Raw genomic sequence first — 27876 nt, 5'->3', positions numbered from 1 at the left:
ACATAAAATACGCTCACTAAACATTGCAAAACAATAACCACACACGTATTATTTTTAGAAAAAAAAACTTTTTACTTCAAATACCAATATTTTCTCAGGAAGTATAAATAATGATTTACAATTGATTTCAATTTTGTACAAAAATAATACAATAAGAGGAGAGAGAGAGAAAGAGGAATCATGTCTTGTATGCCGATAACAGTCACATAAAACGACTACACGATGACCTAATAATATGAGCTGGAGACTGGGTGGGTCCACGCGCGACGAGTCGCACTTGATCAATGTTGGTCTGGATATGAACGCTGAACACGCCTTAATACTGTCATTCTAGGCGTTCATTTGCGCGCGCCTCGCAGATTCCCCGCATTCCCGCGCGATCTTTGCGCCGCGGCTGTCACAACACCGCCGCTCTTTTCATGTTTATGAATACCTGTCGATGTTTGTCATTCTTCCCCGGCGGGAGGGGGAGGGGCTACTTAACGGTGAGCCGTGATTCATGACGAGGAGTTATTAACAATATTTGTCCTGTTTTACATCGCTAGCAGGAAGTGGGAGAGGAGATAAAAGTCCGAGTGGAGGGGCGAGTCCCATTCCTTAAATTCACCTGAGCCTGGGAGCAAACAAGAGCCGGACGTTTCCGTGGAAAGGGAAGGGCTGCGCGCCCGCGTTCAAAGGATAAAAAAAAGAGTCATTTCCCTCAAAACAAAAAAAAAACAACAACCCTAAATCAGTTTGGCTAATTCGTTACAAATCTACTTTTTTTTTTTTGTTATTTTATCAACAGTTTACAACAGCTGTATAGTGCATATTCCTTTTCCGGCCTCAAGTGTGTGGAGTTTTGTGCAGAATCCAGTTATACAAAGCATTGCATAGTCCTTTTGAGATTGTCAAAGTCTTTTCAAATCACAGTATACACAAGGGACGACTTCAGGCGATCATTTGCGGTACAGTAAACTGAATGTGGACAGATAAAAACATGGAAGACTCCTTTAAAAAAAAAAAACAGTAAGAAATGTATGCACGAGATCAACAGCGGTCGTTGTGATTGTCACACGTGCAGACAAGGTGTCCCCCTCGTCCTCTCTGTCTTTAATGTCTTGACGTCACCCCAAATCCCTCCATTAAGGTCCTCAAAATAGTTCACTCTGGTGCTTTTGTTTCTTTACGTGACAACTTGGGATGACTTTTTTCTTTTCTTCTTTAAACCGAATACTGTTTTCTAAGATTTGAGTTTGAATCATTAACATCCTTGTTGATCATTCATGCGCGCCAGACTCGGCCCCCCTCCCTCCCCTCCGTGTTTGTTGACCAGCTTGTTGTCCAGCGCGCGCGCGCCTGCGGGCCATTAGCGGTTGTCATGCTAACCTCGGCGAGAGGGTGGAAAAATGCGCTCCGGTTGCTGGGCAGCGGGGAGGTCGGTTGGCCGCTCTCACCAAGCCGGAAGAGGACACTGGGAAAGAAAAGCAGAGAAGAAGTCAGGCAAAGTAAAAACCTGCGTTACATACAACACAGGTGCATTCTGGGTATATGCCATAGTAGGCGATCAGTTTGGCTGTCGGGGGTTTACTACGGTCTTGTCATTGTTTCACGAGGTCACGTCACTCCGTTATTTCCAGCTCCACGAACAAACCATCCATTCCATCCATCCATTTTCTGTTCACCCTTGTCCCTAATGGGGTCGGGAGGGTTGCTGGTGTCCATCTCCAGCTACGTTCCGGGCGAGAGGCGGGGTACACCCTGGACAGGTCGCCAGTCTGTCGCAGGGCAACACAGAGACATACAGGACAAACAACCATGCACACACACACTTACACCTAGGGAGAATTTAGAGAAACCAATTGACCTGACAGTCATGTTTTTGGACTGTGGGAGGAAGCCGGAGAACCCGGAGAGAACCCACGCATGCACAGGGAGAACATGCAAACTCCATGCAGAAAGACCCCGGCCGGGAATCGAACCCAGGACCTTCTTGCTGCAAGGCAACAGGGCTACCAACTGCGCCACTGTGCAGCCCACGAACAAACCAAACAGTCAAATAAAATCAGCTCAATTATAACCCACAATTTAGAAGTACAGCATAAACAGAGTGGAGAAATAATAACTAAATAAGGCAGAAATAATGAGTTTCAGCTGCGCTTCTCGTTCCGCCGCATCCACACATGCCCACAAGATGGCAGCAAACATGGTGAGAAACATGAGGATGATTATCATTATTCAGTTGTTTTTTTTGTGATTAGTGGTTCAAGTTTTATTTGAAATGTAATATTTTATTTATTTATTTATTTGTGCAATATTATGGACTATGTCTTGCGTTTGTAGCATTTAGCAAAGCCAATTTGAGCTTCATTTCACTTTATATTTATGTATTCACTGTCGCTTCACTGTCCAATTTTAAAATCCCTCTGAAATCTTAAATTTACTCATTGGCTTTCAACCCAAATGAGACTCGCTTTTACTTAACTTTTATTTGTATTGATCTTATTTGTGTAACTGTGTTGTTTTATTGTGTTTTGAACTTAGTTTGTAATTTATTACAGCTTTGTTCTTTTATTTTTATGCTTTAATTTGTCTGATTTATCGCTAATGTTCAGCACTTGTTTCAACTGTGGCTGGTGTTTCAAAAGTGTTTTATAAATAAAGTTGATGACAACAATGACGATAGTGATGATGACGATGATGATGATGGTGATTGATTAATTCAGTTATTTATTAGGCTTCTTAAACTGTGACCTGAGTCTGAGTTCCATACCATAAACATAAATGGGAGCTGGTATAACAATAAAGTTATTTGATTCCTTGAAGTTTTACGAGATGCATCGTGTTATAAACTGTCTTATTCTCAATAATAATAATAACAATATTGCAGTTAATTGAATAAGAATGAAGTAAAGGATAATTATCCTCCTCACTTGTTTCTGTCCTTTGAAAGACTTTTAATTTCTGTAAAATATGACTGAATTTATATCATATGTCTCAAATATATTTGGCGTTAAGAGTTAAAAGCTGGAATAAACAGCATCCTCTACATGTATTAGCACACCTGATAAAAGTGTATGAAAAGCCCTTTAAAAATAAAGCCAACTTTCATTTAAGCAGCATAAACTCAGACACACAACATGTTTGTTTTGCACAAAAAAAATGCATTGAGAGCAAATGTTTTCATAAAATTCCCTGTAATTCACAGCCGTAGTCGTGCGGTTAAAGGTTAACGTAAACATGATAAAAGCATCTGTAATGTTTTTTTAAGTTAACCAGAGACTGTAGGTTAATAAGTACTCCATGCTTCCTGTTTAGCTGGAGCATTAAAATGATGTGACACTATCATATTTATGCTCCAGCTGTAAATATGGCCCATTCTTCTTGGTCTAACTCTTCAAAATAGGAAAGACAGGAGATCCTGTCGTTTAGGTTGGGGATCAGCAAAAGTGCTGTTCAATTAAACTTGATAATGTACAAAGTCACTACGTTAAGAACAATCATAAGTGTGAGAATTATGACTAAACGAGGACCAAAGTTGATCTTGCCACTATAAAAAGGGAGAAAGATGGAAGAACAGGGAAAATCATAATTTATTTGATGCTGCACTTTTTCTTCATCAACAGTTTAGCATCAGTTTTCTCATTGAATCTTAAGCATAAGCAGAGAACATCTGTTGCTCATCGTTTCATGGCATCGTACTGTCTATGTTAGCCAAACAAAGCTTTTTAAAATGGATTTCAAGAGGATTCATGTTTCAGTTTATTTAGCTAAAAACTTGACTGTGTTGTTAGAAAAGTATTATTTTTATTATGTTAAACCTGAAGAGGACGAAGAAGTGAAAGAGATAATCATAGCTGAAGGCGACGTTTACATACACATCAACCAAAAAAGTTAGCTTTACTCATCAAAAATCTGTTTGGTAAACTGTGAGAGTTTTTCCATTTTTCATCATGTTTTTCATTATTGGAAAAAGTCATAATTCTGACATGCCGTTGAGTTTTCCTACTTTTACCTTAAACAGCCCTCCCACCTGAGCCTGCCACACCTGACCAAATACATTCCCCATTCCTCTTCCCCTTGGCTCTGACAAGCCTGTTTCCACTCTCTCTCCCCCTTCAGGACTGTTTGAGGGATTTACTTTTCACCTGCCTCTCCATGGAGACGGCTGACCCCGGCGTGACCCCGCGGCCGGCAAACAGCCTCACCTGATAAAAGCTGACCTGCAGCCAACACCTGAGTCATTAGACGCGGCGTGCACTCCAAGCGGAGGGCTGCGGGTAAATACTGGGTGCTATAAAGCCCGGCTCGTTTAATGAAAAGGAGGTTCGGCCCAAATCACTTCCTGATAAGTAAATCCCTGACTTTTCTGGTGCTTGTTCAATAAATAACATGCAATAATGCTGAAAGCAGGGAGCAAAGATTTCTGAAGCTCTTTTTTTTTTTTAATGGTCTTTTTGGTTCTAGTTTGCTAAAGAAAAGTGTAAAAATTGCTACTTACGTAGATTTTAAGCTAATTTCAATTGTCGTCTGAAAATGTTTCGCATACAATACTTTTTTTTTAAATGACTGAATTAAGCATCTAATCTCACAGGGTCATTTTTTTAATTTACAAATTTAATAGAATTTTAATTCTGTAACAAATATTTTAACCAGTTCGAGGTACTTATTAGTTATTTAATTAGTTTATTTTTAGATACATCTTTATACTATTTGTATTATTTCTTGTGACTTTTGCACAATAGTCAGTGATGGACCCAAAGGGCGTCAAGGGGAGACCATGGCCACATCACTGGAAAAGGAAAAAAATTTGCTTACATATTTTTTATATTGTAAAACTATACTGTGCTATGTGATATAATACAATATCGACAATACTTTATAGGATGGTATAAAGGTATAGTTCCTATGCTATAGTGTTATCCTGTCAACATGTTATATTTTAAAATACTGCATAGTATTATACTCTAGAATATAATACAGTTCAGTATGTCAGTGCAGTACACTCAACATACAATACAAAAAAGTACACTACAACGTAATACAACATTGCACTGTACTGTTTTATAGTAATAGTATGACAATAATTCAGTACAAGACAACAGTACTGTACTGCATGTGTTGTACTTACTAGATATAATTGTTCGTAATGGTTTTTTTCCAATGTTGTTTTTTATAGTGTGTATCAAAGGCATTTTTTAAATAGTTTTATAATTTTTTGTGTGATATTTGAAAGTACGGCATCACAGTTTGGAGGTATTTCTGATAACAATATACAGTGTTAAACTTAAAATTTTAAAAGTCTAATGAAATATTTGAAATTTGTGATTTTGGAGATTTCAATAAAACAGCAGAATAACACTAAAGGTCACTTCAGGCACACTACAAAAAGAGAACAGGTGATCCAACTTAAATACATTGTGTTACTTGGTCATAAGTAATCAAATTAAGTTGATCTAAGTTTATTTATCAAGTTGTCAAGTTAAACCAACGTAAGAATCAAAATTCATTCAATGAATTGTCACAAATCAGCACAATTTTTTAATTTGGAGCTCCATTTTCTTTTTTTTTAGTATATGTGAGGTTTTTATTCACAACTTTAAAAAATAAGTTAAATTACATTTTGGGTCATTTGATTTTAACTAAACGTTCTGGTCTCTGTTTACTGTCCTTCCAAAAATGCTCTGAGCGACACATCACGTTTTATGAATCTTCCACAAAAAAGAAGAACAGCACCAACTCTCCGTGCTGCCATCATCATCCTCATCATCATCATCATCAGTCAGTGGAGAGCGAGCGCTCTGCTTCAGCGTGGGAAATTGAGCATGTTAACACACCGTGGACAACATTTCAGGCTAGAGCGATCACAAGAGAGCAGGGAGAAGTAGGAAAGAGGAAGCGGCGTAATTACCAAAAGGAACAAGAAGAAGAAGAAAAACTTCACCGCCGCCCTCCTCCACTCACTTCATTTCACCTGCAGCCACACTGTAAGCACGCAGGGAAGCAGAGCCGTGATTAACAGCTCTTCATTTCCTGATGGCAGCAGTGGTGAAGATGAAAGTGGAGGAGAGGCAGAGACTGATTAGACAGCTGTTTGAGAGGAAACGGGAATGGTGATGAGAGTGTCCCACCCATGCATCCATCTAGTCTGTTTGGTCTGGGACTGTCTGAGCATCAGCCCCGAACAGGAAGCGGAAAGGGTTAGTGTGCACAGCTACACACCCTGGGCTGAAAAGTGATTGGCTTTGAGTTGGATTTCACTCATTAAAGCTGAACTGATAAAGTAAAGTATTTACCCAGGAGATACCCCCGAGTTGCACCATCTTGTTTACAGGAGCGTCCTAACACGACAAGGAATTAAACAAGTCAACAGAAAATCATGACACACACACACAGTCTCTCTCTCTCTCTCTCTCTTTCTACCTGGCTGTGTCTACTTCCTGCTGTGGGGTGTATTTAAGGATGATGTTTTTAAAAGGAATATGCAGCAAATTTAGCTCTGATTCTAATGCAATCAGAATGAGAATCAGAGAGATAACTGCGGTCTGAGAGGCGTGATGGGAGGTTTGGGGGACTCACCGTCTTGCTGGAGGACATGGAGCTGAGGGTGCTGATGCTGTTGGCGTCTGTGACCATGGATGAGGGGAAACGGGACGGGTGAGAGTACTGCGGGGGCTCTTGTTTGTGCGAATACACTGCATGAGAGAGAAAAAAGAAAGAAGAAGAAAATGTCAGTTTTAACCCATGAAATGTGTGAAATCCAGCTTCTATTTGCAGAAATATTTACACTTTCTTTGACAGAGCCATACCAGAACTATGTAATTTGTAGGATTTGTTTTTAAATATATGGTCTCGTAAGATTTTTAAAATTTATTTTGGAGGTTATTGCCAATCAAAATGTTATCGACATTTCTTGGCGTCTTGACCTTAATGAAAAAGAGATTAGCTGTTGAGAAAAGTACATTTTTGGCCCAAAAAAATCTGAACTATCCCTTTAACATATTCAGTATCAGTGTCAAACCATCAGGGGTCTTCAACCTGTGGCTCCGGTGCCATATTTGGCTCCTTACACCACAGTCTTACACAATAAAATGGGCCTGAATGTACAGCAGATGCTTTCCCCTTTACAGTTTGTTTCAATTGTTCTTGATAAAGCAACGGTATGCAACTTTTATATGGTTTTTACATATTTGTTAAAATTGTCATTATGTTGTAACAGTACTAATGTCAATATATAGATCATCTGTGAAAAACTTGAGCTCCTCTGCCTTCCTCCATGTGGTCTTGATGTCATCTGAACAAATACAACGCTCCGTCAGAAACAACCAATCAGAGCCAGGGGGAGGGGTTTTACCGTTGTCAATCATCCTCGTGATTGCCAGCACTAGAAATATTTTCAACTTCCTAAATTCAGAAAATTTCAGAAAGTCGATTATCTGAATTGTTTTGTACCAAATTTTCAACTTTTCAAACTCCTTGTTTGTAAAGCTGAGCATTTTTCCTTGTTTGTTCAAGAACATTTTTAAGTTAGAGGTAAAAAACATTTTTGGGTGGAAATTTACGCCTCTACTTTTTCTATCTACCATCTACACACCGCCGTAGCAACCTGGAGTGAAAAGGAGAAGCTACAACTTTATGAACTATAAAGCCCAGAGCGGAAGTCACCATTGATACAATTTTATGGGTTCTGCTTTGAATTTCAACCAACTCAGCACAAGCTAATAGTGCTAGAAGTCACCTGCCGTAAAAAACAAAAAAACAAAAAAAAAAACAACAACAATGAATTAGCACGGATGATTTAACAGGTAGGCATTTAGAGAGCAGAGTTACTGACTGTGAGAGTGTGTGACGGTGGCCATGAAGGGCTGCTGGCTCATGTGGCTGGGCGACTGCTGCATCAGGCTCGACTGGTGGGGGCTGTGGAGCTGCTGGGAGAACTGCACTGGCTGGAGAGCGGCGAGGCTCCCAGCCACGCTGTTGATCACCGGCACCGTCTGGGCCTGCGACGTGCTCAAACCTGACCAGAAAAACCTGCCGTTAGATCCAGGAGACCGTTTCCGGACGGACGGCTCTTTTTCTGCGAGACTTACTCTGTGCTATCGCCATGACTCCTGTCAGAGGCATTAGGAGGTTCTGCGGCTGCTGGTGGCTGTGGTGGGAACTGTGGATGTTGGTCAGCGTGCTGACCGGAGGAAGTCCTCCGCCCGAGCCTGAAATCTGCGGAGGGGAGACGAGGGAAATGAAATCAAGCTTTTACTGCTGCGTTATTTACTTTCAGCGAAGAGAGGCTGAGCGTCTTCTTGTGTAAATCCATGTTCAAAGCGAGCCAGATGTTGCCTGCTGAGCAAACAGCGGGTTCAGAATGTTGACTCAGTTTGGATTCTTTTGTCCAACATTTCTCTCGTGTAAACCGCTCAAACGCGACGCACGAGAGGACGTCATAAACAAAAAAGAAAAACTGTAAAGAATCAGATATGAGAGCAAACGGTTCAGTGGGCTTACTGGATCCTCCTCTGCACTGGGGTTTCATTCATTTGAATATGGCTCATTTCACAACCACAAGGGGACAAAAAAACCCAAACCGACAGACCATCACGGCACAATGTTGGCACTCGTTTCACAGAAACCGAGTCGGAAAGGCGGAAGTGTCCTAACAGGGAAGTTAGGTCATCTCAAACACAGGCCAACAATTTAAAGTCTGAGATAGACTTGTTTGGGTCTGATGGATTGGATTTTTTCAGCTTTTCCACTCGATATCTGAAAAGTGACAGAGGAATGCTTGTTTTGGGTTTTTTTTGCTTTGTTTTTCCGGGTGCGATTATTTGTTTGCAGCCTGACGTCGATCCATGAATCATTCCGGCAAGAAGTGGCTCCAAATCACAAGAAATGAAGAAATGTCTACACTTACACAGTTGATCGGTTTTAAGATTAACTCTAGGCGTGTCACTAAGACACAATTTGCTCTCTTTTAGAGACAGTTTTTGAAGAGTACAAAAACTGTTTCAGACTTTAGGTTAAAGTATTCTAGGAACAAAGTTATTCCCAAGGACTGAAGTTTTGGAAAACGATAAAGATGCTGGGTTTCTCAGATGTTACCTCAGATCTTCCATCTTTCTTAAAGTTGCAGTAACTTTTATAATCAATAAGTTTTTTACAGTTAAAACTGTCACTGTTCTGACGATATAACATGAGACAGATAATCTGTAAAAAACAAAAAGAAATTAGCTCAATGTGGTGCCACTGCCATCTGCAGAAATACACCACTCCTGGTCAGAAACATTCAATCAGAGTCACGAGGAGGAGCTTAGCGCTGTCAATCAATCTCATGTACATGCTGTTCACACTTGCTTCCTTTCTCTCTGCTACACTGCAGCTCCTTCCACACAGTGGATGCTAAGGTCAGTTAGCATAGCCACCGAACACAAAAAAATATTACATTTTACTCAGAGTTATCATGAATAGAATAGAATATTCCTTATTTTCTCCCTTGGCAAATTTTGCTGTGGACTCTGAGTTGAACTCCTTCATGACTTTGAATCACAGCACACCTACATCTACCTTATGGATATTACATCAACCAATGCTTGCAGATATTAGTCTTCACCTGAAACTCCTTCTTCTCCGTTTCTGGGTCAGTTTTTATTCTTTTTTTTTGTAAGCACACTGTCACGGTCAGATGAAAGACTGGATCTAAATGTGTAAAAAAGCTACTAAAGTCCACAGGAAAAGTCTGGAAGCGCTTCAGAAATCCTGAACCACTTGTTGGTCAAGACCACTTTGAAAGGTCATTAAAAAGTTTGCCTTCTCATGAGCAAGGTAAAATAAAATTAGGGATGTTTTTAAAGCATGTTATTACAAAAGAAAACATACGACGGCAGATTATCGGGCACGATCAAATGGTGCTGTCATTCCTCCACCTTTGGCTTCTCTTTGCTTGCCGTTTAATCAATAAGAACAGAACGTTTCATTGTGAGGTTTGTTGGCAGAGTGACCAGCGTGCCTGCCTGTCTGCTCAGGTGAAGGCTGCCTGCTAGGACGCTGCCGCTCAAACAGAGCTGCACAATGTGAGAATTGTTGGCGCAGGGTCCATGGGAGAGCAGGACTCAGGGTTTCCGCTGAACGCACGCCATGCCTTATCTAATCTGCGGCCACGGAGGGAGGGTCCAGGTGTGCTCACTCACCATCTTGGCGTCGGGCGACAGCAGGCTGTGGCTGTGGTCCAGTCCTCCCGGGGACACCTGCTGCAGCACCGACTGGCTGCTGCTGCTGTGGTGACTGATGGCGGTGGAGGAGGAGACTTCGCCGGGGCCTTGGCTGTAACGCACTGGCAGGAGAGAGAAACACACACACACACACAAAATCCATTACAAATGTGTGGAAATCTTTGCTGATATTCTGCTAGTGTCAAAACCCCCCACAAATTCTCATTTGCAATATTTCCATTAAGTAAGAAATGGAATTAAAATCACATGTGAATAAGCTTGTTCATGCACTGAGTCAATAAAAATTGTGCCAGCGATGGATGTAAACAGTTACATGAGATATATTCATAACTTAGTCTTGGCGTTAGAGCTCATCTTCTTTCAGAGGAGACATCGGCGTCTTATTCAGGTGTTGGAGCGACAACAACCCTGAGAGCAGCTAAGAACGCTGCATTTTCACAGAAGAGCTATGGATCCAACACATTTGAATGACAAACAACTTTTCATGGTGGCGCAAGCGGCACATTGACCGGAAAAAACCCTCAACAAAAACAAACCATCATCCTCCTACGTCCTGTCGTCCTCTTTGTCGTTTTTGCCAGTAGTAGTTGATCACGTGACTCGTGTAATGTAAAACAAAAAAGTGTTTCCATATGACTGAAAAACCAGGGCATCCTGGTGCAAAAACTTATCGAGTTTTTTTCTTTTTTTATTGGTGTATTTCCATTAAGAAAATTTATTTTCATAATTTCAATTTATGCAATTTTATGGTTGATGGAAACACAGCTACACGCACCCTGCAGGATACTCTCATGATGCGTGGATCATGTGATGGAAGAAAGAGGGTTACAGCTGCAGCCATGCTGTGTTGCTCTTTGACTCAGACCGGGTAGGTCAAAGCAAACAAACACACACACACGCGCACGCCCCCACACCCACACACACACGCACACTGACTGACCTGTCCACTGCTGCTATCTACGCAGCTAAGCCAAGGCCATTCTCTGTGCGCATGCACTCACAAGACCACAACTTCCAGTAGACTCCATGATTAGCACACAATCGCTGCTGCTGCTGATGATGATGTGCTTCATTACGTCAGTTCAAAGGTTCACCTGCGGTTTAGGAAATGCTAACATTCAGTGTAAAGGTTGCTAAGTGTTCCCAAGCCCTCTAAGTATTTCACGTTTTCTCATTTTACAACAACAAACAGTAAAAAAAAATTGTGATTTGTTATGGATTTGGAGCGACACAAATTAAGGCAGAATTGTGAAGCAGAAAGATACGTGAACGTCATTTTCAATTTTTTCCACAGAAAGGATCTGAAAAGTTTGCCATACATTTGTATTCACTTCCATTTGTTCACTCCCAGAACAACCAAACGTTAGCAGGAATCATTGAAATAAAAATCTGTCAATTTGTGTGTCATTATATCCTGGTGCAAATCCAGCTGTGTTGTTTAGCCAGAAAACATTAGTGAACAAACAGCATCATGAAGATCAACAGACAGGTCAGGAATAACTCGGGTGGGGGGGAGACGCTGTTGACATGGCAACTACTAATCACACTCTTGTTAAATCTGGGCTAAAAGAAGCCATTGTTGGAAAAGATGCATCCAAAGTCCAATTTACACTTTTCTCTAAACACTTTTTATATTTTAAGCCACATCTGGATTATGAATGTCCTTTAAAAAGCCAATTGAGGAAGTATATATTAATAAAAGTACCCTATGTACTGATAAAAGTACTCTATTAATAAATAGCTGTCTCTCCGTTCGATGAGTTCTTCTGAAAGGGGCAGTATTGTGTGCTTTCCAGGAACATTGTGCCATTTTATAGCACAGTCACGTGACTATGTTACCTCCAGTTGTTATAAACACGTTAAACATGACTTAAAAGAAATCTGATGTTGCAATTTAACACCTTGAAATTGGGCTCTGTCTCTTTAAGAAGCTCCTGCTCTATCCAACACTCCGCCTTCAGCACCTCACCACAACAGTTTTCATCCATCAAGCCTTTAAATTTTTTTAAATTAAAGGCACATTTTTTTGAGAGGTAGTCCGCATGATAAGCTCAGCCGATGCTCAGTTCCACCAGATGCTTGCTAATTGCTGCTGCCGCTATTCTGGAGGAGCTGAGTGGGGAAGGAGTGGTGGAGGGGTGAGGCGGAAGCTGAACTATGCTTTTGAGGAGGGAATAACATTATAATTCAATGTGAAGCTGAATTTTTATTTTTATTTTTATTAAATAATATTGAACGTAGTGATGTAATTTGGCAGTAGATCGATAAAAAGCTGCTCTGATTTGACTGATAAAATAAAATCTAAGAACACAACTGTTATCTTGAAGGTTTTATTTATGCGGCTCTCTGGAGTCTAAAGGGCTGCATAAAAGGTTACGGTGGGCCAGCTGTGAGACTGGGGCAGAGTTCACCTTCTGGCAGGACAATGACCCTACAAGCAGATTTAGATCAAACTATACTCATGTGCTAGAATGCCCTAGTCAAAGTACAGCCCTAAATCTAGCTGTGAATATGAGGTAAGACTTGATATATCTGATTTAATCTAATTTGCATTAAAGGTGGCTCAACAAAGTTTTGCCTCATGGAGGTTGAACACAAAAACATGGCATGTTGAAAGCATCATTCTCCTTCCAGGTTTTAATTATACACCATTTTGTGATGATTTCACATAAAATACATTTATAATGTGTCAAAATGTAGAACAGTTCAAGGTAGGGCTGGACAATAAATCAACAACAATATATATTGCGATAGACATGTGATCAATATTCAGTATGTAGAATAGTCACTGAACCCTGATCCAGAATTGCACAGCATTCTGGGTGATGTAGGCAGAGGAAATGCTTTAGCCGCTCAACCTCTCACGGCTAGCTACTCAACGTCGGTGACATCGACTAACTCATTCACTTTTTGGTTACCTAGCAACTGCCTGTTGAGTAACTTGAGCAGCAGCAGTTTCAGGTTTTCCCACCGTGTCTCACAGCTGCTCAGAAATTAAAACCACAGCATTGAAAGAAAACTGGGTTAAACAAGAAAGGTCACATTACCAGTTTGGCAGTATTTGAGATATTTAAAACACAAAACTAATCAATAATTATTGATACTGACAATTATTAACATCGACTGATATCAAATGATTATATCGTGATAAGTTTTCAGCCATATCGTCCAGCCCTAGTTCAAGAGCTATGAAAACCTTTGCAAGGTAATGTATGTGGAAGTTAAATATGATCGCTTCTGGGGTTATTAAGACAAGTTGGAAGAAGAAAAATAAAGCTTGTCGCACAAACTAGTAAAAATAAGGATAACTTGCACCATTAACTGAATTCACATATTTACAACGCTGCAAAGAAACAACGTGTAAGACGAACACTAAAGCCAAAGTCTGGACTTCTAGCTGTCTCTCAAAAAATGCTAACCCAACCCCACTACACCCCCCAACACACACACGCACATACACACACACACACCCACCCACATGCACACACCCACATGCACACACACAACTGACAATCTAATACCTGTTTGCTGATGCAGCCCCCCAGCCCTCCACCCCCTGATACCAACAGAGCAAACATTACACAATTACAAGCAATGTCAAACACATTCTTATCCTGTGGTCTCAGCCTCACACGGACAGGGAGAGCGTCCCCTCCCTCAGTGACAATCCAGAGACAGACTCTGTTTGCACTCAGATCTCCCATCTTCCCCCACAGCGCCCTCCGTCCCTGACCCGGGTGTGACAGCCGCAGCGCCCAGTCGAAGTCGGTCTGACATGACAGCAGGTATTGATATACAGCGGGTTTTGAGATTAAAAAAAAAAAGAAAGCAAGAAAAGAAAACAGGGAGAGGCACTGACACGAAAGGTGAGCAATGAGGGAGGCATTGATTTCCTAATGAAGGCTGCTGGAAATTGGAACAGGATGTGAGCAACGGTGTGTGTAGTTTGCCATATTATTGTTCAAATCCAGGATATTCAGTCATATTTAATACATCTGAATAAGAGTTTAATGAAGCTCATTAGTCAGAATAAATTTGAAAATTGAAAACCTTACAGCAGGTACTAAATATACTTTTCACTAAGGCTATATTTCTATATTAAAAATGTTTTTTTTTTATTGGTCTGTACTATTCTAATTTCAAATTAGAATAGTACAGTATTTATTTCATTACATAGAGACCATAGAGACCATTACACAGGTCTCTATGTAATGAAATAAATAATGTGTTTGACACCAATAATATTGACTCATTTAGACGGTGGAAAATGAGAAGGTAAAGATGTAGCTTAAACAACCTTAGCAAAGAACATGGTTGTTTGTGAGCATAAAGTTTATCAGTTCAGATATGTGCATTCTTGTTTGATTTTTTCTTTTTCTGAATGTTTTGTCTGTACAAAACGACTATTGCTGTCTAGTGATATCATTTAGGTGGCTTGTTTTGGCTTCCTTTCAGCTCTGACATGAGTAGCATTAGCTTTTAATGCCAAACAGCATGTTGTAGGAAACCTATGTGCGGATTTATCAGTGATGTGCTGTCTCTGTCCGCTTCAGAGAAATAACGTTGGGCCGGAATGGAACAAAAATTTCATATTTATGAATATTTTCAGAATTGTAATTTTCTATTATTATTAAAAGCCATTAATTATTGTGTAAATTCAGACAAATGAGCTTGCGACAAAGAGCTTTTAGATTTATGGGTGGCTCTCAAGGCTACTACTCTCAGACAACCTTTCTCCTTTACTCCTTCTTAGTGGAGAAATCTGTAAATAAATCTTCAGTTCAAGGCTTCAAATTCAAGTGCGAGACTTCGCTGGAGTAGACATTGGGCTGAGAATTGACGCCCAAGTTTGGTAACTTAACATGTAACATCATCATGGCTTCTGAACACTTTTTTATCCTGACGCATTTCTTGATTTCTCTTATGGAAACAAGCCTGCACAGATCTGAGATAGAAAAAGCTTGTGGATTTGATGTTAGATGCAGTTTAGGCAGCTTTTATTCATAAAAACCATCAAGTTTTGATAATTAAAATCTGTCCTGCATCACGTCGTCCTGTCTCAACCCGAACCTCCTTAGGGTTTCTGTTTAAAAGGGAAATAAACATCCCAAGGGTATCAAACATATCATTTCACTATCAGAGCAAAAGTAAACACATTTAAACCAACCATGCCTTTGATAGTGCCCGGCTCTTACTTTGAATATAGATACGGCCGCTGCACCATATTTCAAGGGCTTAAGTACCTATCCTCCATTTTGTTCAGCCGACAGACTTCATATTGTCTCCTGCGACATACTATCAACCCCACAACAACCCGCCGTGCCTTGTAAACACCGCCGTGGAACAATAAAGCAGTCCATTGGACTCGTGACCCCCATTGCGACACAATGGAGGAGGACTCATAAAAAGTCAGTTATCTCGGAGCTGGGCGACCTCTTTAAGTGTCAGAGGGAGTAAAGGATGCTGTTCAGGGCGGTTTTGTTTCTTTGGATTTGGCAGGAATTTGAGCGGCAGAGAACCACAGATTGAGTTTTCACAACTAGTGAAAACTTGCTAGTTTTCTAAAAAAAGAAAAACGAAAAGCTCATCTTGTTCGGAGGTTCCCGAGTGGCTTTGAGGGTTGTAAAAATCTTACGTTTTTGGTGCAGTTGCGCAAACAAGAAATAAAAACTTGTGCTAGCTCGCTGAGAGCAAGGGGAGGGCGAGAATCCCACAAGGGGAGTGGCGGCTCGGGATCTTCGACCGGTTTAAAAGGCCCGCACTCTCTGTGTGACCCGTGTAATATCAAAGCCTGCGTCCCCAACCCCAGGCTGTGGCCATTGTGGAGGCGCTGCATACGACGGACCTCCTGGGTCTTTGCAGGACGTATCCGGTCTCCTCTTTGTGGCTCTCTGGGAGAGCCGACACAGGAAAGTGCAAAGCCGGGCAATCTTTTCTGAGTGTGTATGTGTGTTTTCAGCCAGCCTGAGGTGACGGCAGAAAGCTGGGCAGCCCACTCACCCACTCACCCACTCACTACTGTATCCGATCTGGAACTTCTGAGTCCTGCTGCTTTTCTAAAGAGCAGAACGACACGTAAAAAAGCCACAGCACAGCTTCACTTTTCTGATAATCTTAAGTGAAAAATAAATATAATTGACTGTCAGTAAAAGGTGTTTTTTAAACCTTAGGTTTAAAACAAATACATTTACTTACTCTTTGCTCATTAAATGCGTAAAAGCTGAAAATTCTCACTTTTTTCCATTTCTAAACATATCATCCAACAAAGTATTCTTAAAACTGTTTTTAAAAGCACAACAAAAAGAACTGGTATGAATAAATAGGGACAATATTAAAATGTCCTTATTTTCTGTTAGACGCAGCTCTACAGCACATTTTTTCTCTATAGAAATTGTGAAACACTCAATGAAATCAGCTGGACCTCCTTGTTCTGACAGCATCTCACCTATCCACATTATATGGTCAACTGAGCTGATTATGTTGTACCATAATTAGATGTGAGCTGGATTATATGTAGCTGGATATGAACCTGAATATATGTTTGGATTTCTCAAGAAAAGAAAAGATTTATTTAAAGTTAATTTGCACCAACTTGGAGTTGGTTGAGTACAAATTAGGCCTGTTTCTGTCCTTTATCGCATTGTGATTACCTTTGTTATAAATTGTTGCAACAGAACAGAATACATACAATATAATAGAATCAAGCCAAGCACAACCAAACTGAACCAAACCAAATTGAATTGAATTAAATTGAATTTTAATTCTTACAAAAAAAAGTGGAATCTGCCCAAAAGCCCAAACCTAGCAAAAAAAAGGACCAAACATTAATTCATACTTGCCCTGGAGCTGTACTTTACTCCACATAAAGTTACATAAAGGGACAAAGATCTACGGAAACACCTCTGGACAAAAAGATGTGATGCAAAACTGGAAACTGAAAGCTTCTTTTTGTACCTTAAAAAACTTCTCATTGACTATTGCGTGCCTTCAAAGCTGCTGGACAACCTCACTGTAAATTCTCATACACAAAAAAACGGTCAAAAGTGGATTCTAATGGAGCCAAGTGGATCTAAAATTTATAAAAACCCAAAAAGTATTTACAGAAAATAGTTGCACATGAATACAAAACAGTGTTTCAAGGGACTTCAAACTGATGCACATACTTTCTGCTAAACTGGCAGAAACAAATGTTGGTTGTCCTTTCAAGGCCATCAAAAGACATTGACGTTGTTGCACTTTTTGTAGGGCGAAAGTAAAAACACTGGTTGATAGCTTAACTTAGCCTCACAGCTGAATGTGTGTGAAGATGGGACTTAGTAGTAGACTTATAATAGTAGAAGTAGATGTTATTTGGAGAATAAAAGTAAGGGTAAATCCCACACAGGAGCCGAATGCTACGAGCTAATCTGTCCGTAGGATCAGTTTCTGTTGCTATAGCAAGGGAAAAAAAGTTCACCGCTAAAAATGCACGTCACACTGTTTGACCGTCCATCCAGTTGTGACCGACTGATCAATGAAGCAAAACAGAATCAATAAAAACTCCCAGAGTGAGAGGAGTATGCCTGAAATGACCCAGGAGTGACCTCTCACATATGACTGAAGGTGAGCATAGGAGGAAAGAGTGGTGGGGGGTGGTGGTGAGGAGGGTGGAGGGGTGAGCTAGCTTTCTCTACAGGCAAAGAAGAAGTGGTGATCAGTCCTGTCTGGCCAGAAAGGAGCCAATACCTCGGCAGACAGCTCCTGCTGCTCAGAGTCTGCGACCAGCCTCAACAGCAAGGCCCGGCTGAGATAAATGAACCCTATGTTACAGTCACTGCAGTCCTCTAATACACCACAGACAATGGAGGCCCCTGCTGAGGCAGAGTATAGAGGGTTGAAGTCAGAGGAGCCCCCTTATCAAGGGCCCGGGAGATGTAGCAGCAAAGGATTTTAATTGTCCATTAAGCGCGCATTATACAGGCCGTGCCCTGGCAACGCAATGAGACCGCCTGCCGGGACCCTATTGTCAGTTTGGAGCTGATGCTGAAAAACAGCTGATGGTGTCGGCGGGATGCCAGCGGGACACCTTGTAAGCAACTCTTTATGGGTCTACCACCAACCTTTCCCCTTCTGCTGGACAGCCTCGCTGTCGACCCCTTCCACCGCGACGCAGCCTCAGGTCATTGCCTGGTCAGGTGTTCAAGTGAGCCACAACAAGAAAAAAGAAGAAAAAAAAAGACAAACGCAAACAGACGGTCCACAAGTGGGACCAGTTTATCCAAAGGTAAAAGAGCAAGCCAAGGCAAACAGTTTGTGTTCCCTTCAAAGGTGGCCTCGTGTTCGAACACGAGAAGACAACAATGGGCTCTGAGTGCGGCTCTCAAATCTCACTTTTATGGTGGGTGAGTGATGGCGCAGGGGGCATAAAGCTCCGCGCGGCCCTATCAGGTTGGTTTTATACCGTAAAGGTGGGCTTGGTCAATACTAATTACTCTGAAAGCAAACATCTGGTTGGGGTGAAATGGTCAGAGCAACGACGCGCAGCATCTCCCCGTTCAGCAACCTGGGAGCAAGAGGAGAAGCCACGGAAACAGCAGCGCAACGTCGAGGTGTTCTGGATCTGTCGGTTCGCCCCAACTGCCCCCAACCCACTCCTCCCTGACCCTGGCCTGACCCTGGCCTGTCGCAGGATTGCTGCCCTTTGTGTCATGCCTCTCCATGCTGACTTTGGAGTGGAGATTGCAGGTACAATGTGGATTGTTCTCAGTGTGTTTTCAAAGATCAGAATAACAATGGCATTTACTCAGCTCACTCGCTGTCATTGATCATCCAGGCCTCTCTTTCTCTGGCTCCCTGATCACATCAACTCTGCCTTGGAAACCTTTTTTTTTTTTCTGGCAAGTTTTGCTCTAAGGGAAACTGAAACTAAAATGTCACATGGACAAATACGTCGCCTTGCATTTTGTCACAAACTTTGATGTATTTTATGTGAATTTTAGCATTCTTATTAATCTGTTATGACAGATTTGTGAACTGGAAGGAGATATAACTTTTCCAAATTAGTCTCATATCTTTTGTAGACCAACAGATTTTTTTGAAGGACTCTCTTATTTTTAACTCTATCCATCCTTACATGCTCCTGCTGAAGAAAAGCCTCCCCATACACAACATGATGCTCTCACCACCATGTTACACCAGGGGGATGGTGTGTTTACTTCAAATGTTAAGTTTTTCTGGCCAAAGGTTTGGTGTCAACTTTCATCCACTTGTCGCCTACATGACTTGTGGCAAACATTAGACTGGACTTCTTAGACTTTTCCATAAAGGCCAGATTTTAAGAGTGTTTTTGTGTCTACCTGTAGACTTCTTTTCTGCTTCTCCTACCTGTCAGTTTGGATGGACAGCTCTGTTACTCCATCCTCTTTTTGGGGGGGACCAAAACTCCGTGAAAAGTTCAGAGCTTCACAGAATAGATTCCTCTAGATTTCATTTAGGTGTATCAGAATAAAGGGGGATGAACACATGTAGACTACGTTTACAAGCAGAAATGGTTGAAAACCATGCTTTTCTCCTCACTTTACAACGATAGACCAAGGTTGTGCTGGTCCATCACATAAAATACATCTTCAAACCTTTGTGACTGCTCTGTCATGAAATATAAAAATCGTTTGCATTGACCGTTTCAGCAGATGTTTCTGATCTCCGGGGTGGACTCTTACTTGGAGGGGACACGCTGGTCTGGGGATGATGCGGCGAGCTGTGTGACAGCAGTGGGTTGATACCGTGCGGCGGTGCAGTGATGGCGTCCATAGCCAGCTTTTGCCTGAAGGCCTCCTCCTTACGTCTGTTGGCAAACCAGTTATAAACTCTCACTTCGGTGACCAGGTTAGAGCCGAGTCCCTGAGCTTTGGAAGGGGAGACGCCTCTCTGAAGACACTCGGCTCTGCGGGAAACGAGGTAGAAGATGTTAAAGCCACACCGCAGAGTCTTTCGTCGGAGAGTTGTGTTTTTCTACCTGTTGCACTCCTCCACCAGAGCCTCCCTCTCCTCCTTGCTGGGGTTCTTCTGCCGCTCGTAAGCCTGGTACAGGATTTGCTGAGATGCAGGCCCCCATTTGAAACGGTTACGCCTCATTTTCTTACTCAGCGGCTCAGTGCCAACCTCTTCGCTCGACTGACCCATTCCCGGGCCGGACATGTTGAACTCCGGGTAGAAAAAGGCCGGATCCTGGCTGCCTTTGTCTGACATGCTGCCAATAGAAGCTTGAGTGGCCTGGTTGAACTCTGCAAAAATAATGAGAAATCATTCAAAACACATTTTTTAAGCATTTTATTGCTTTTTATTGTACTTGTTGCCATGATCGATCCAGGGTATAAGCAGACTTTTCAACTACCAGAGGGCAACGAGATGTAGCTGGATTGACAGTATAATTACCCAAATAGGAATTACGGAAATACCCTTGCTTTATGGAAACACGCAGATTTTGGGGGAAAAAAAATCAAATTTTTTGCTAAAACGTTTTTGCGCTAGGATGAGGTGGTTTTTCGGCTGTATCAAAACATGTGTATTTTGTAAAGCTGGAAAGGAAACACTTTTTTGCACCAGGTCATGACAAAAAGACAAAGAAGGCGACATGCAGTAGTTGGAGGATCATGTTGCCGAATGTTTTTTAATGACTTATCATACGAACAAACTTAATAACGGGAACACCTTTTTTTTTTACATTAGCAGAATATCAACCAAGTTTTACGCACATTTATAACTGAAACGCAGCTGCTGCCACAAACAGAACTTTATGCTGCAAATGGGGCGTCACCCTAGAACGGGCGCCAAATCAATGGCGGAAAACATATCTCTAGTCACTATTTTCTGCATTAAAGAGATGTTTGTGAATTAGTAAATGATAAAATCAATAACAGAGGCATGCCCCTCCAGTGCGCACCCCTTTGAGAACGAGCTGAGGTGTGATTGCTTCATTTGAGTCGGGTTATCTGGTGAGAAATGGCACCTGCTATGTGTCTGTATCCACCTGAGAAAATACATAGTAGCGTCCATAGCAGAAGGTAAGCATATACTAAACATAATCCAGTACGAGAAGCTCATAGTGTCACTGCTTTGTGTTAAGAAATGCCACTGTTTCATGGTTTTACAGTATCAACACAGAAAAAACATTAAAATCAGAAGCAGAGTACAGCAAAATGGATGCATAATAATATTACATGTAGCATTCATTTTCTTTTATATGGTTTTGATATATAGACATAAACACAAGTAGAAGATATGTGCCGCACACAGTGGTAGCTTTCAATCCCAGCATTAAATTGCCGTTATGCTAGTAAGATTAATAGGTGGCGTGCATTAAATTTCCACAGCATGACTTTTTGAAATAAGAACAAGTCAATGTGCAGCTTTTGCACACTAAAAAGTGTAGGAATCTTCTTTCAGCCAGCTGACAGGCAGCGAGAAGAAAAATTTGTTGTCCAGACATTTTCTCTCAAAAGCACTTTCAACTTAATGGTATGACCAGGAGCCCATTCCTGATGAATGCTAAGTACAACCTTCATGAAGTTGTCAACAGTGTTAATTACACCTAATTTAATCATTTAGTGCATCTGAACTAGGTCACACTTAACTAGGTCACACTTAAGCCCCGTTTAAAATAACTAGTTGTTGGCCTCCCATTCTGGAGAGGATAAACAAGGCTTTCACCTTTACACACCTTTCTATTCATCTTCACTGAAGACATTAAAAAAACTCTTAGTGAACTCTGCATTAGTTCATTAAAAATGAGTCTTGAGCAGAATAAAGTTCTGTTCTTGAGTTTCACAAAGAAAAAGAAAATGTATCGATTCAAAACTGGTTTTAATTAAAGACAAATCTTTATAAATAAAACTGTAACATGAGCAGATGATATTGTGACTATTTGAGAGGTACGATGTGAACCTCTGAACCTCTTCTGTCAGCTGCTGGGTTCTCTGAGTCTCAGCATCTTTCATTACATCTATGAAGCTACTCTGTGCTTTTCTCTTCTCTTCATCTCTGTTTCCCAGTTGATGCAACGCCACGGGTTTTGATTACAAGCCAGTTTTGTTTTTTATATATATTATTTTTATTTTTAGTCATTAACGGATAGCGGGTAATTGGAAATATTGATGCCAAGTCAGTATCAGTATTGGATCAATACTTTAGTTTTATTTTTGATTTGTAGCCTCTCAACTCCGGATAAAAAATTATTTTGTATTCATTTGCTTTCAAAATATCTTTTGTCTTTTGCACTATACAGTTTCATGTTGTCGTTTGTCTATTGATAATGTTTGTCAAATTAACTTGTTATATTGTCAACGTTCTAAAATAATGACCTAAATTATATTTTGCCAAAAGTGATTTTGGCAAAAAATAAATAAATAAATACTAAGGCCACTATTTTAGGAAGGTGATGATATGTAAAGCATTTTGTAGACACCTGTAAACTTTATCCAAATTCTGTTATAGGTTTGAACAAAATACAAAAAAGACCAAAAAAAATCTAAATGTCAGAATTTTGATATGTGAAACTTCAAAAATATCAGTATCAGTTATCAGTATTAGAAATCAGTATCTGTGATACTGGTCCTATGTTTACTTGGAATGAGATTGATATCAAAATATACATATTAGCACCTCTGCTTTCACTAAGGTTAGCTGAAATACAGAGTTGTCCGTTCAGATATATTTACAACAGCTATACAAACAACAAGGCCAGTAATGCATGGGAATTAAAGGAGCGCTGCCACTTCCTCACTGAAGTTAGCATCCAACTAGTCTGCCTAGCTACCGGAGTATATATTAAACTAAACAACAGGATGTTATACTCCACATGCTACTTTGAAAGACATCAGTGTAAATTTATATTTACATCTGTGCACTTTCCTTTACATACGGTATTTCAATACCACCAAACATCAATATGCTTAAAGTCACTATTCATAATAGAAGCAAGGAAGACATGATGTGTCGTCCCTAAATAAATTCAATTCAATTCAATGATTTGAAGGAACTCTATTAAGATAAATCAGGGTTTCAAAAAGTTTCAAAGTCTACGAGAACCAGCTTTCTCCAGGTATTTGACGTTTAACACAGCACTGCCCCTCCCCTGCCTGTTGTTGCCACTGATGGCTGACCCGTGCTTACTCGAACTGACTGTTTATAAATGTTTACTCTCATAAAAATCAAAGACAGCCATTATTTGGAACAATAGAAAGAACAAAATTTATCAATCTTATTAAGGCAGCAGTTTAAGATGTCTGCTAAGATACTGACTGCAGACTGTGCCAGAGCAGGTAGCCCAACTAATTGACCAGCTAATATTATCTATTAAAATCCCAGAGTATTACATATTTTCACATTTTCTTCCAAGGTAGTGATAAATTAGAAGAATTGCCCCATGTTATTCATGCTCGTTTACATTTAATAAACAAATAACACCTTTGTAATCACTTCAGTTAATCTTCATGTCATATTTTGTTGATTATAATAGAAGTAGATTTTTTTTACCCAGAATGCACAAGTGTTTATTACAACCTCATGCAACCTTGAGCTCATTGGACACCAGCAGGATTAAGGTGAGTAGGCCTGTCACAACAAGCATTAAATCAATTAATAGCATGATAGATTATAATCTAGTTGGAGACGTTAAAGAGACACTCCCCTTTAATATAGTTGCAAAGCCGCCATTTTGAAAAAACACTGCCAATATCTGACACCTGGCAAAAAATATTTAGTTTTAACTATTCTTTAACAGCACCTTCCACTTTTGCCTGTTTTCCCTTGTCACGCTTAACGAGTAAAATTTTATGAAATACAAATTTGGTCCCAGAGACTCCATAATCCATTTTCATTATTGTTGTTTTGCTTTTTATTTTAGACATCTAAAATGTTTCCCAGGTGCAGTGTTGAAATGTTTGTTAAAAAAAACGAAAGCTTTTCTGATCTTCGATGTTGAATACTTGTGTTAATATCGCATTGTTACATCAGTTGAAAACGGTCTCAAAATGACAATATTATCGTTTACCGAAATAATTCCCCGGGACAATTTATCGCCCAGCAAAACTTGTGGTGGTGGCAGGCCTAAATGTGAGCCGCACGGCCGCATGGCCACGGATCTAAAACTGGAAGCGGTGAGAAACTCAAATATTAACTTACGTCGAAGAATTTCCCGCTGCTTCCTGACGTACCAGGTGTAGAGGGCCGCTCGCTTCTGCGTCTTCATGGGCGTCCCTTTGTTGAGGTGCTGGGAGAGGTGAGACTGGTTGAGCCCCGTGATGTCCACCACCTCCCGCTGGGGGATGTTGTGCTGCTGCATGTAACCTTTGATCATACGAGCCGCCCGCCATGGGTCCTCGCTGGCAAGCAGAAAGCAAACTTCGGTTCAGGCATTGAAGGTGGAAACGCAGGTTTTTGTTATAAAAAAAAGAAAAAGATCCAAAATAAAAACATTCGAAAACGCATCCATTTTGATTATTGCAAGAACACAGCTTCCTTGTTTTGCAAGAATGATGAAAGGAGTTTGCAGCCATTATGAGTCAGTCTATCGCTGAAGCACACATTCCAGTGGCTGTAAATATTTTCAAAGGTTAGTTCAAGTGGATTCACAGAGGTTGAGAAACTAGGACAATTTGCCTTATACCACTGTAAGGTTTAAACGTATATTCTAACAGAACCTAAGCACATTTTTTCTGTCTTTATGACATACATTTTGAGTCAAAAAATCAGGCATAACTTCACAAATAATTCAGATATTTGTCAGAATTCCTTGACATAACATGAAACAACAATTTTATATTAGCCTGAGATCACATTCAATTCCCATATGTTCAATCTAGACGGGGGGGAAAAAATAATGTTTTGCTTAAAAAAGTTTCTAATTTAACATTAAATCGTATCTTCTCACCTGCGGATTAGCCCCGGTATAGACTCAGATTTCCCAGACACTCTCTGTAAGGAATAGTCGCCCGGTAATCAAACAGTAACCGCGGCAGACAGACAGACAGACAGACGGACATCAGCGACTGTAAAGCAGATCTGCTCTCCACTGTTTGTTTTGGAGAATGTGGAGGTCTGGCGCTTAAAGTGTAGCGGGTGAAGTGGGGAGATGTTAGTTTATAACTTTTGACAATGAATAACCAGAATCTCTCCATTCACTCTAATCACACGCCACTGTGTGTCTTCCAGTTGATGATTTATAGAATAAAATTAATAACAACTTAACTACACGTGGGTTTGGTTGTGATGTTTGTCCCACGAATCCTGCTCGTTTCAAACACGTTTGTTTGTGTTGTAGCAATAAGCAAAAATAAAAAAACACACAAAAAAAACCCAGTCATCTGAAGGTACTTGAACGCGCCATTTATTTGCGTTAAGCTACATAAAGATTTACAAGTAAAGCGATATAATTCGTATCAATATACTGTAATTATAAAACCAGATTCAGCTGTACGCAGCAATTTCAGCATTTTTTTTATAATGCGGTCGAATTCAGCTAATTATATGATACCAATTGGTAAAAAAAAAAAAAAAAAGAAAGAAATAAAATGAGTTATGTCTACATAAGGATCAAATCATCAAATATTAGCTTTACAAAAGTGAGAGATTTCTTTGATTGAAATGGATTAGCTTTTTAAACGCTGTGTTGATTCTCGGTTTGAAACTTTTGAAAAATTGTTCCAACTTTTTCTCTTTTATTGTTATGTTTGGTTTTATTCATGTGTGATTCCGCTCTTTCAGTCAAAACTGAAAGATTTATTGAATTGCTTTATTTATTAATTTTTATTTGTGTTTTATCGTAAAGATTTTTTTTATCGTGCGTCTCTTTAGGTAACATTCGTGGCTTGACGGCACTTTATAAATAAAATAAAGTAAAAAAAAATTGGAAGTAATAATAATAATGATAATAATTCATTATTATACTTGAAAGTACTTGTTTGCTTTCTCCTGTTTGTTGCCAGCTTTTTTTTTTATCGCCGAGAGGTGGAGTATAGTTAATTATAAATAGATCTTAGTTCAGCTGATATTTTCCAAAGGTAAAGAAATAATCTATTTGGATAATTAGTAACCAAAAAAGCGTGGCGGGTTGTTTTAAATGTGTAAACAAAGAAAGAAATTTCTTTCAGGAGAACGGGGGGCCTGCTTTTCTGTTTATTTTAAGTTTTCAACCCCTCAAAATTAACCTATAACTTAAAAAAAAAAAAAAAAAAAGTGAGATTTTTGTTTCGTCGCCATTTTATCCGTATAGTGTCATTTAAAAAAACGAACCTTAAAAACTTAAAATAAATAAATAAATAAAACTCACGCCAACATGCGGTCCACCTCTGCCCGCTGCTCCGCGGCCTCCTCCGTGTTGAGCGACTGGAGCTCCTTGAGGATCGGCGGCGTGTCGTAGTCGTCCCCGTCCTCGGAGCCCTCGTCCCCGGACAGCTTGCCCTTGCCGTGTCCGTTGGTGAGCGTGTGGAAGACGGGCTTGGAGTCCGCGTCGGCGCCGTTCAGCTTGCCGGGCGACACGGGCAGGCTCTCCATTTTCACCCCGAAGCCCTGCGGCGGCGGACTGGGGTCCATGTCGTCCAGGGCCTGGATCAGGACGTCTTTGGTGACGCCTGAGTCCAGCAGGGCGCTGAGGAGCTCCTGCTGTAGGGACGTCAGCTTCGAGACCATTTTGGAGAACATTAAAAACACGACATAAGCACCGCGAGGAAGGATGGAGGGCAATTAAACGACGGGGGAAGAGAGAGAGAGAGGGAGAAAGAGTAAAAACGAAAACTTTTAAATAAATAAATAAAGTTCCAGGAGTCCGGAGCTGTCGGAGGGAGGGGGAGTTTCTGTCCGCGCGACACCTGCTCCGCGAGGCTGCTTCACTCACTTCCCTGTTGGAGGGGAGGATGGAGCCGCTTTGCCATGATGCTTTCTGAGCGCGGGGGGATATAAAACATGGTAATGAGTGGGCCGGCTGATGTAAATCCGCCGCTCCGGACAGAGGTAGACGTGTTTACACTGCTGCTCTGCTGCTTTTATTGGCTCCCCTTATCGGCAAAACTTTCATGGACTTCGGACCCTGTTGTAGCCTCTGCGCCATAAAGTGGTTTAAAGTAAGGGCGACCTGCGCGTATACACGGTTTTATTCCACATAAGCGCCGGTGAGAGGCCAGCGTTCACACTTTTAGAAGATTCTTTTATGGGCCTATATATATTGTTATATGTTTGACAATCAGATAGGGTTTAAATTGACCCAATTTATTTGAAGAAAACGTCCCCAATTTGGGTCTTTATTTTTTATTGCGCTCTGCTTCGCTTTCCAACCACGATTTGAATATTTTTCTTGAAGCGAATCGGAGACTGCCCGTCCACCTGGACTGACCCAGAGAGCACGCTCAGCCCGGTTATTTATAGGCAATGTCAGGGTGTCTTCAGTCAGCAAAACAATAAATGATAAGAGCAGAACGAGGCCAGTAAAGATTAGGAGCCCGATCACATTTTTTTTTTCTTTTCTACTTTGCATTGAAATATTTAAAGTAATAACTGTAAATAAATGTGGATTTGCCTATTTAATTTCTCCATGAGATTATTCTCAGCAGTGACGACGCTACAGTGGACGGGTTTTAATTTAAATGTCCATTCAATACACACACACACAAAAAGATGAAATATTAAGACTCTGCAAAAATGA

The 27876-nt window shown here is 40.6% G+C and overlaps 1 protein-coding gene and 1 long non-coding RNA gene across 4 annotated transcripts; one reads left to right on the top strand and one right to left on the bottom strand.

Annotated features, from left to right (window-relative positions):
- Nucleotides 1–48: 48 nt before the first annotated feature.
- hnf1ba (HNF1 homeobox Ba) lies at nt 49–27182 on the bottom strand. Of its 2 annotated transcripts, XM_027999696.1 has the most exons (10): nt 26509–27181; nt 24363–24562; nt 20197–20464; nt 19901–20124; nt 10161–10303; nt 8070–8196; nt 7814–7996; nt 6559–6674; nt 6276–6320; nt 49–1453 (listed from the first exon to the last, which is right to left on the bottom strand). In XM_027999696.1, the coding sequence occupies exons 1-10, from the start codon at nt 26877–26879 to the stop codon at nt 1433–1435; spliced, it is 1698 nt and encodes a 565-aa protein (XP_027855497.1). In that variant the 5' UTR covers nt 26880–27181; the 3' UTR covers nt 49–1432. The 2 variants fall into 2 exon arrangements, with proteins under 2 accessions (XP_027855497.1, XP_027855498.1); XM_027999697.1 differs by lacking the exon at nt 6276–6320 and having other exon boundaries at nt 26509–27182.
- LOC114133647 (uncharacterized) lies at nt 1360–4400 on the top strand. Of its 2 annotated transcripts, none has more exons than XR_003593225.1 (2): nt 1360–1487; nt 4102–4400. It is a non-coding gene; the product is annotated as an uncharacterized LOC114133647 (long non-coding RNA). The 2 variants fall into 2 exon arrangements; XR_003593224.1 differs by lacking the exon at nt 1360–1487 and adding an exon at nt 2029–2188.
- Nucleotides 27183–27876: the final 694 nt, after the last annotated feature.

This window comes from Xiphophorus couchianus, chromosome 18 (genome assembly GCF_001444195.1).
Source record: "Xiphophorus couchianus chromosome 18, X_couchianus-1.0, whole genome shotgun sequence".
In the NCBI taxonomy this organism is placed as follows: Eukaryota; Metazoa; Chordata; class Actinopteri; order Cyprinodontiformes; family Poeciliidae; genus Xiphophorus; species Xiphophorus couchianus.
This window is presented reverse-complemented; position numbering and strand designations above follow the sequence as displayed.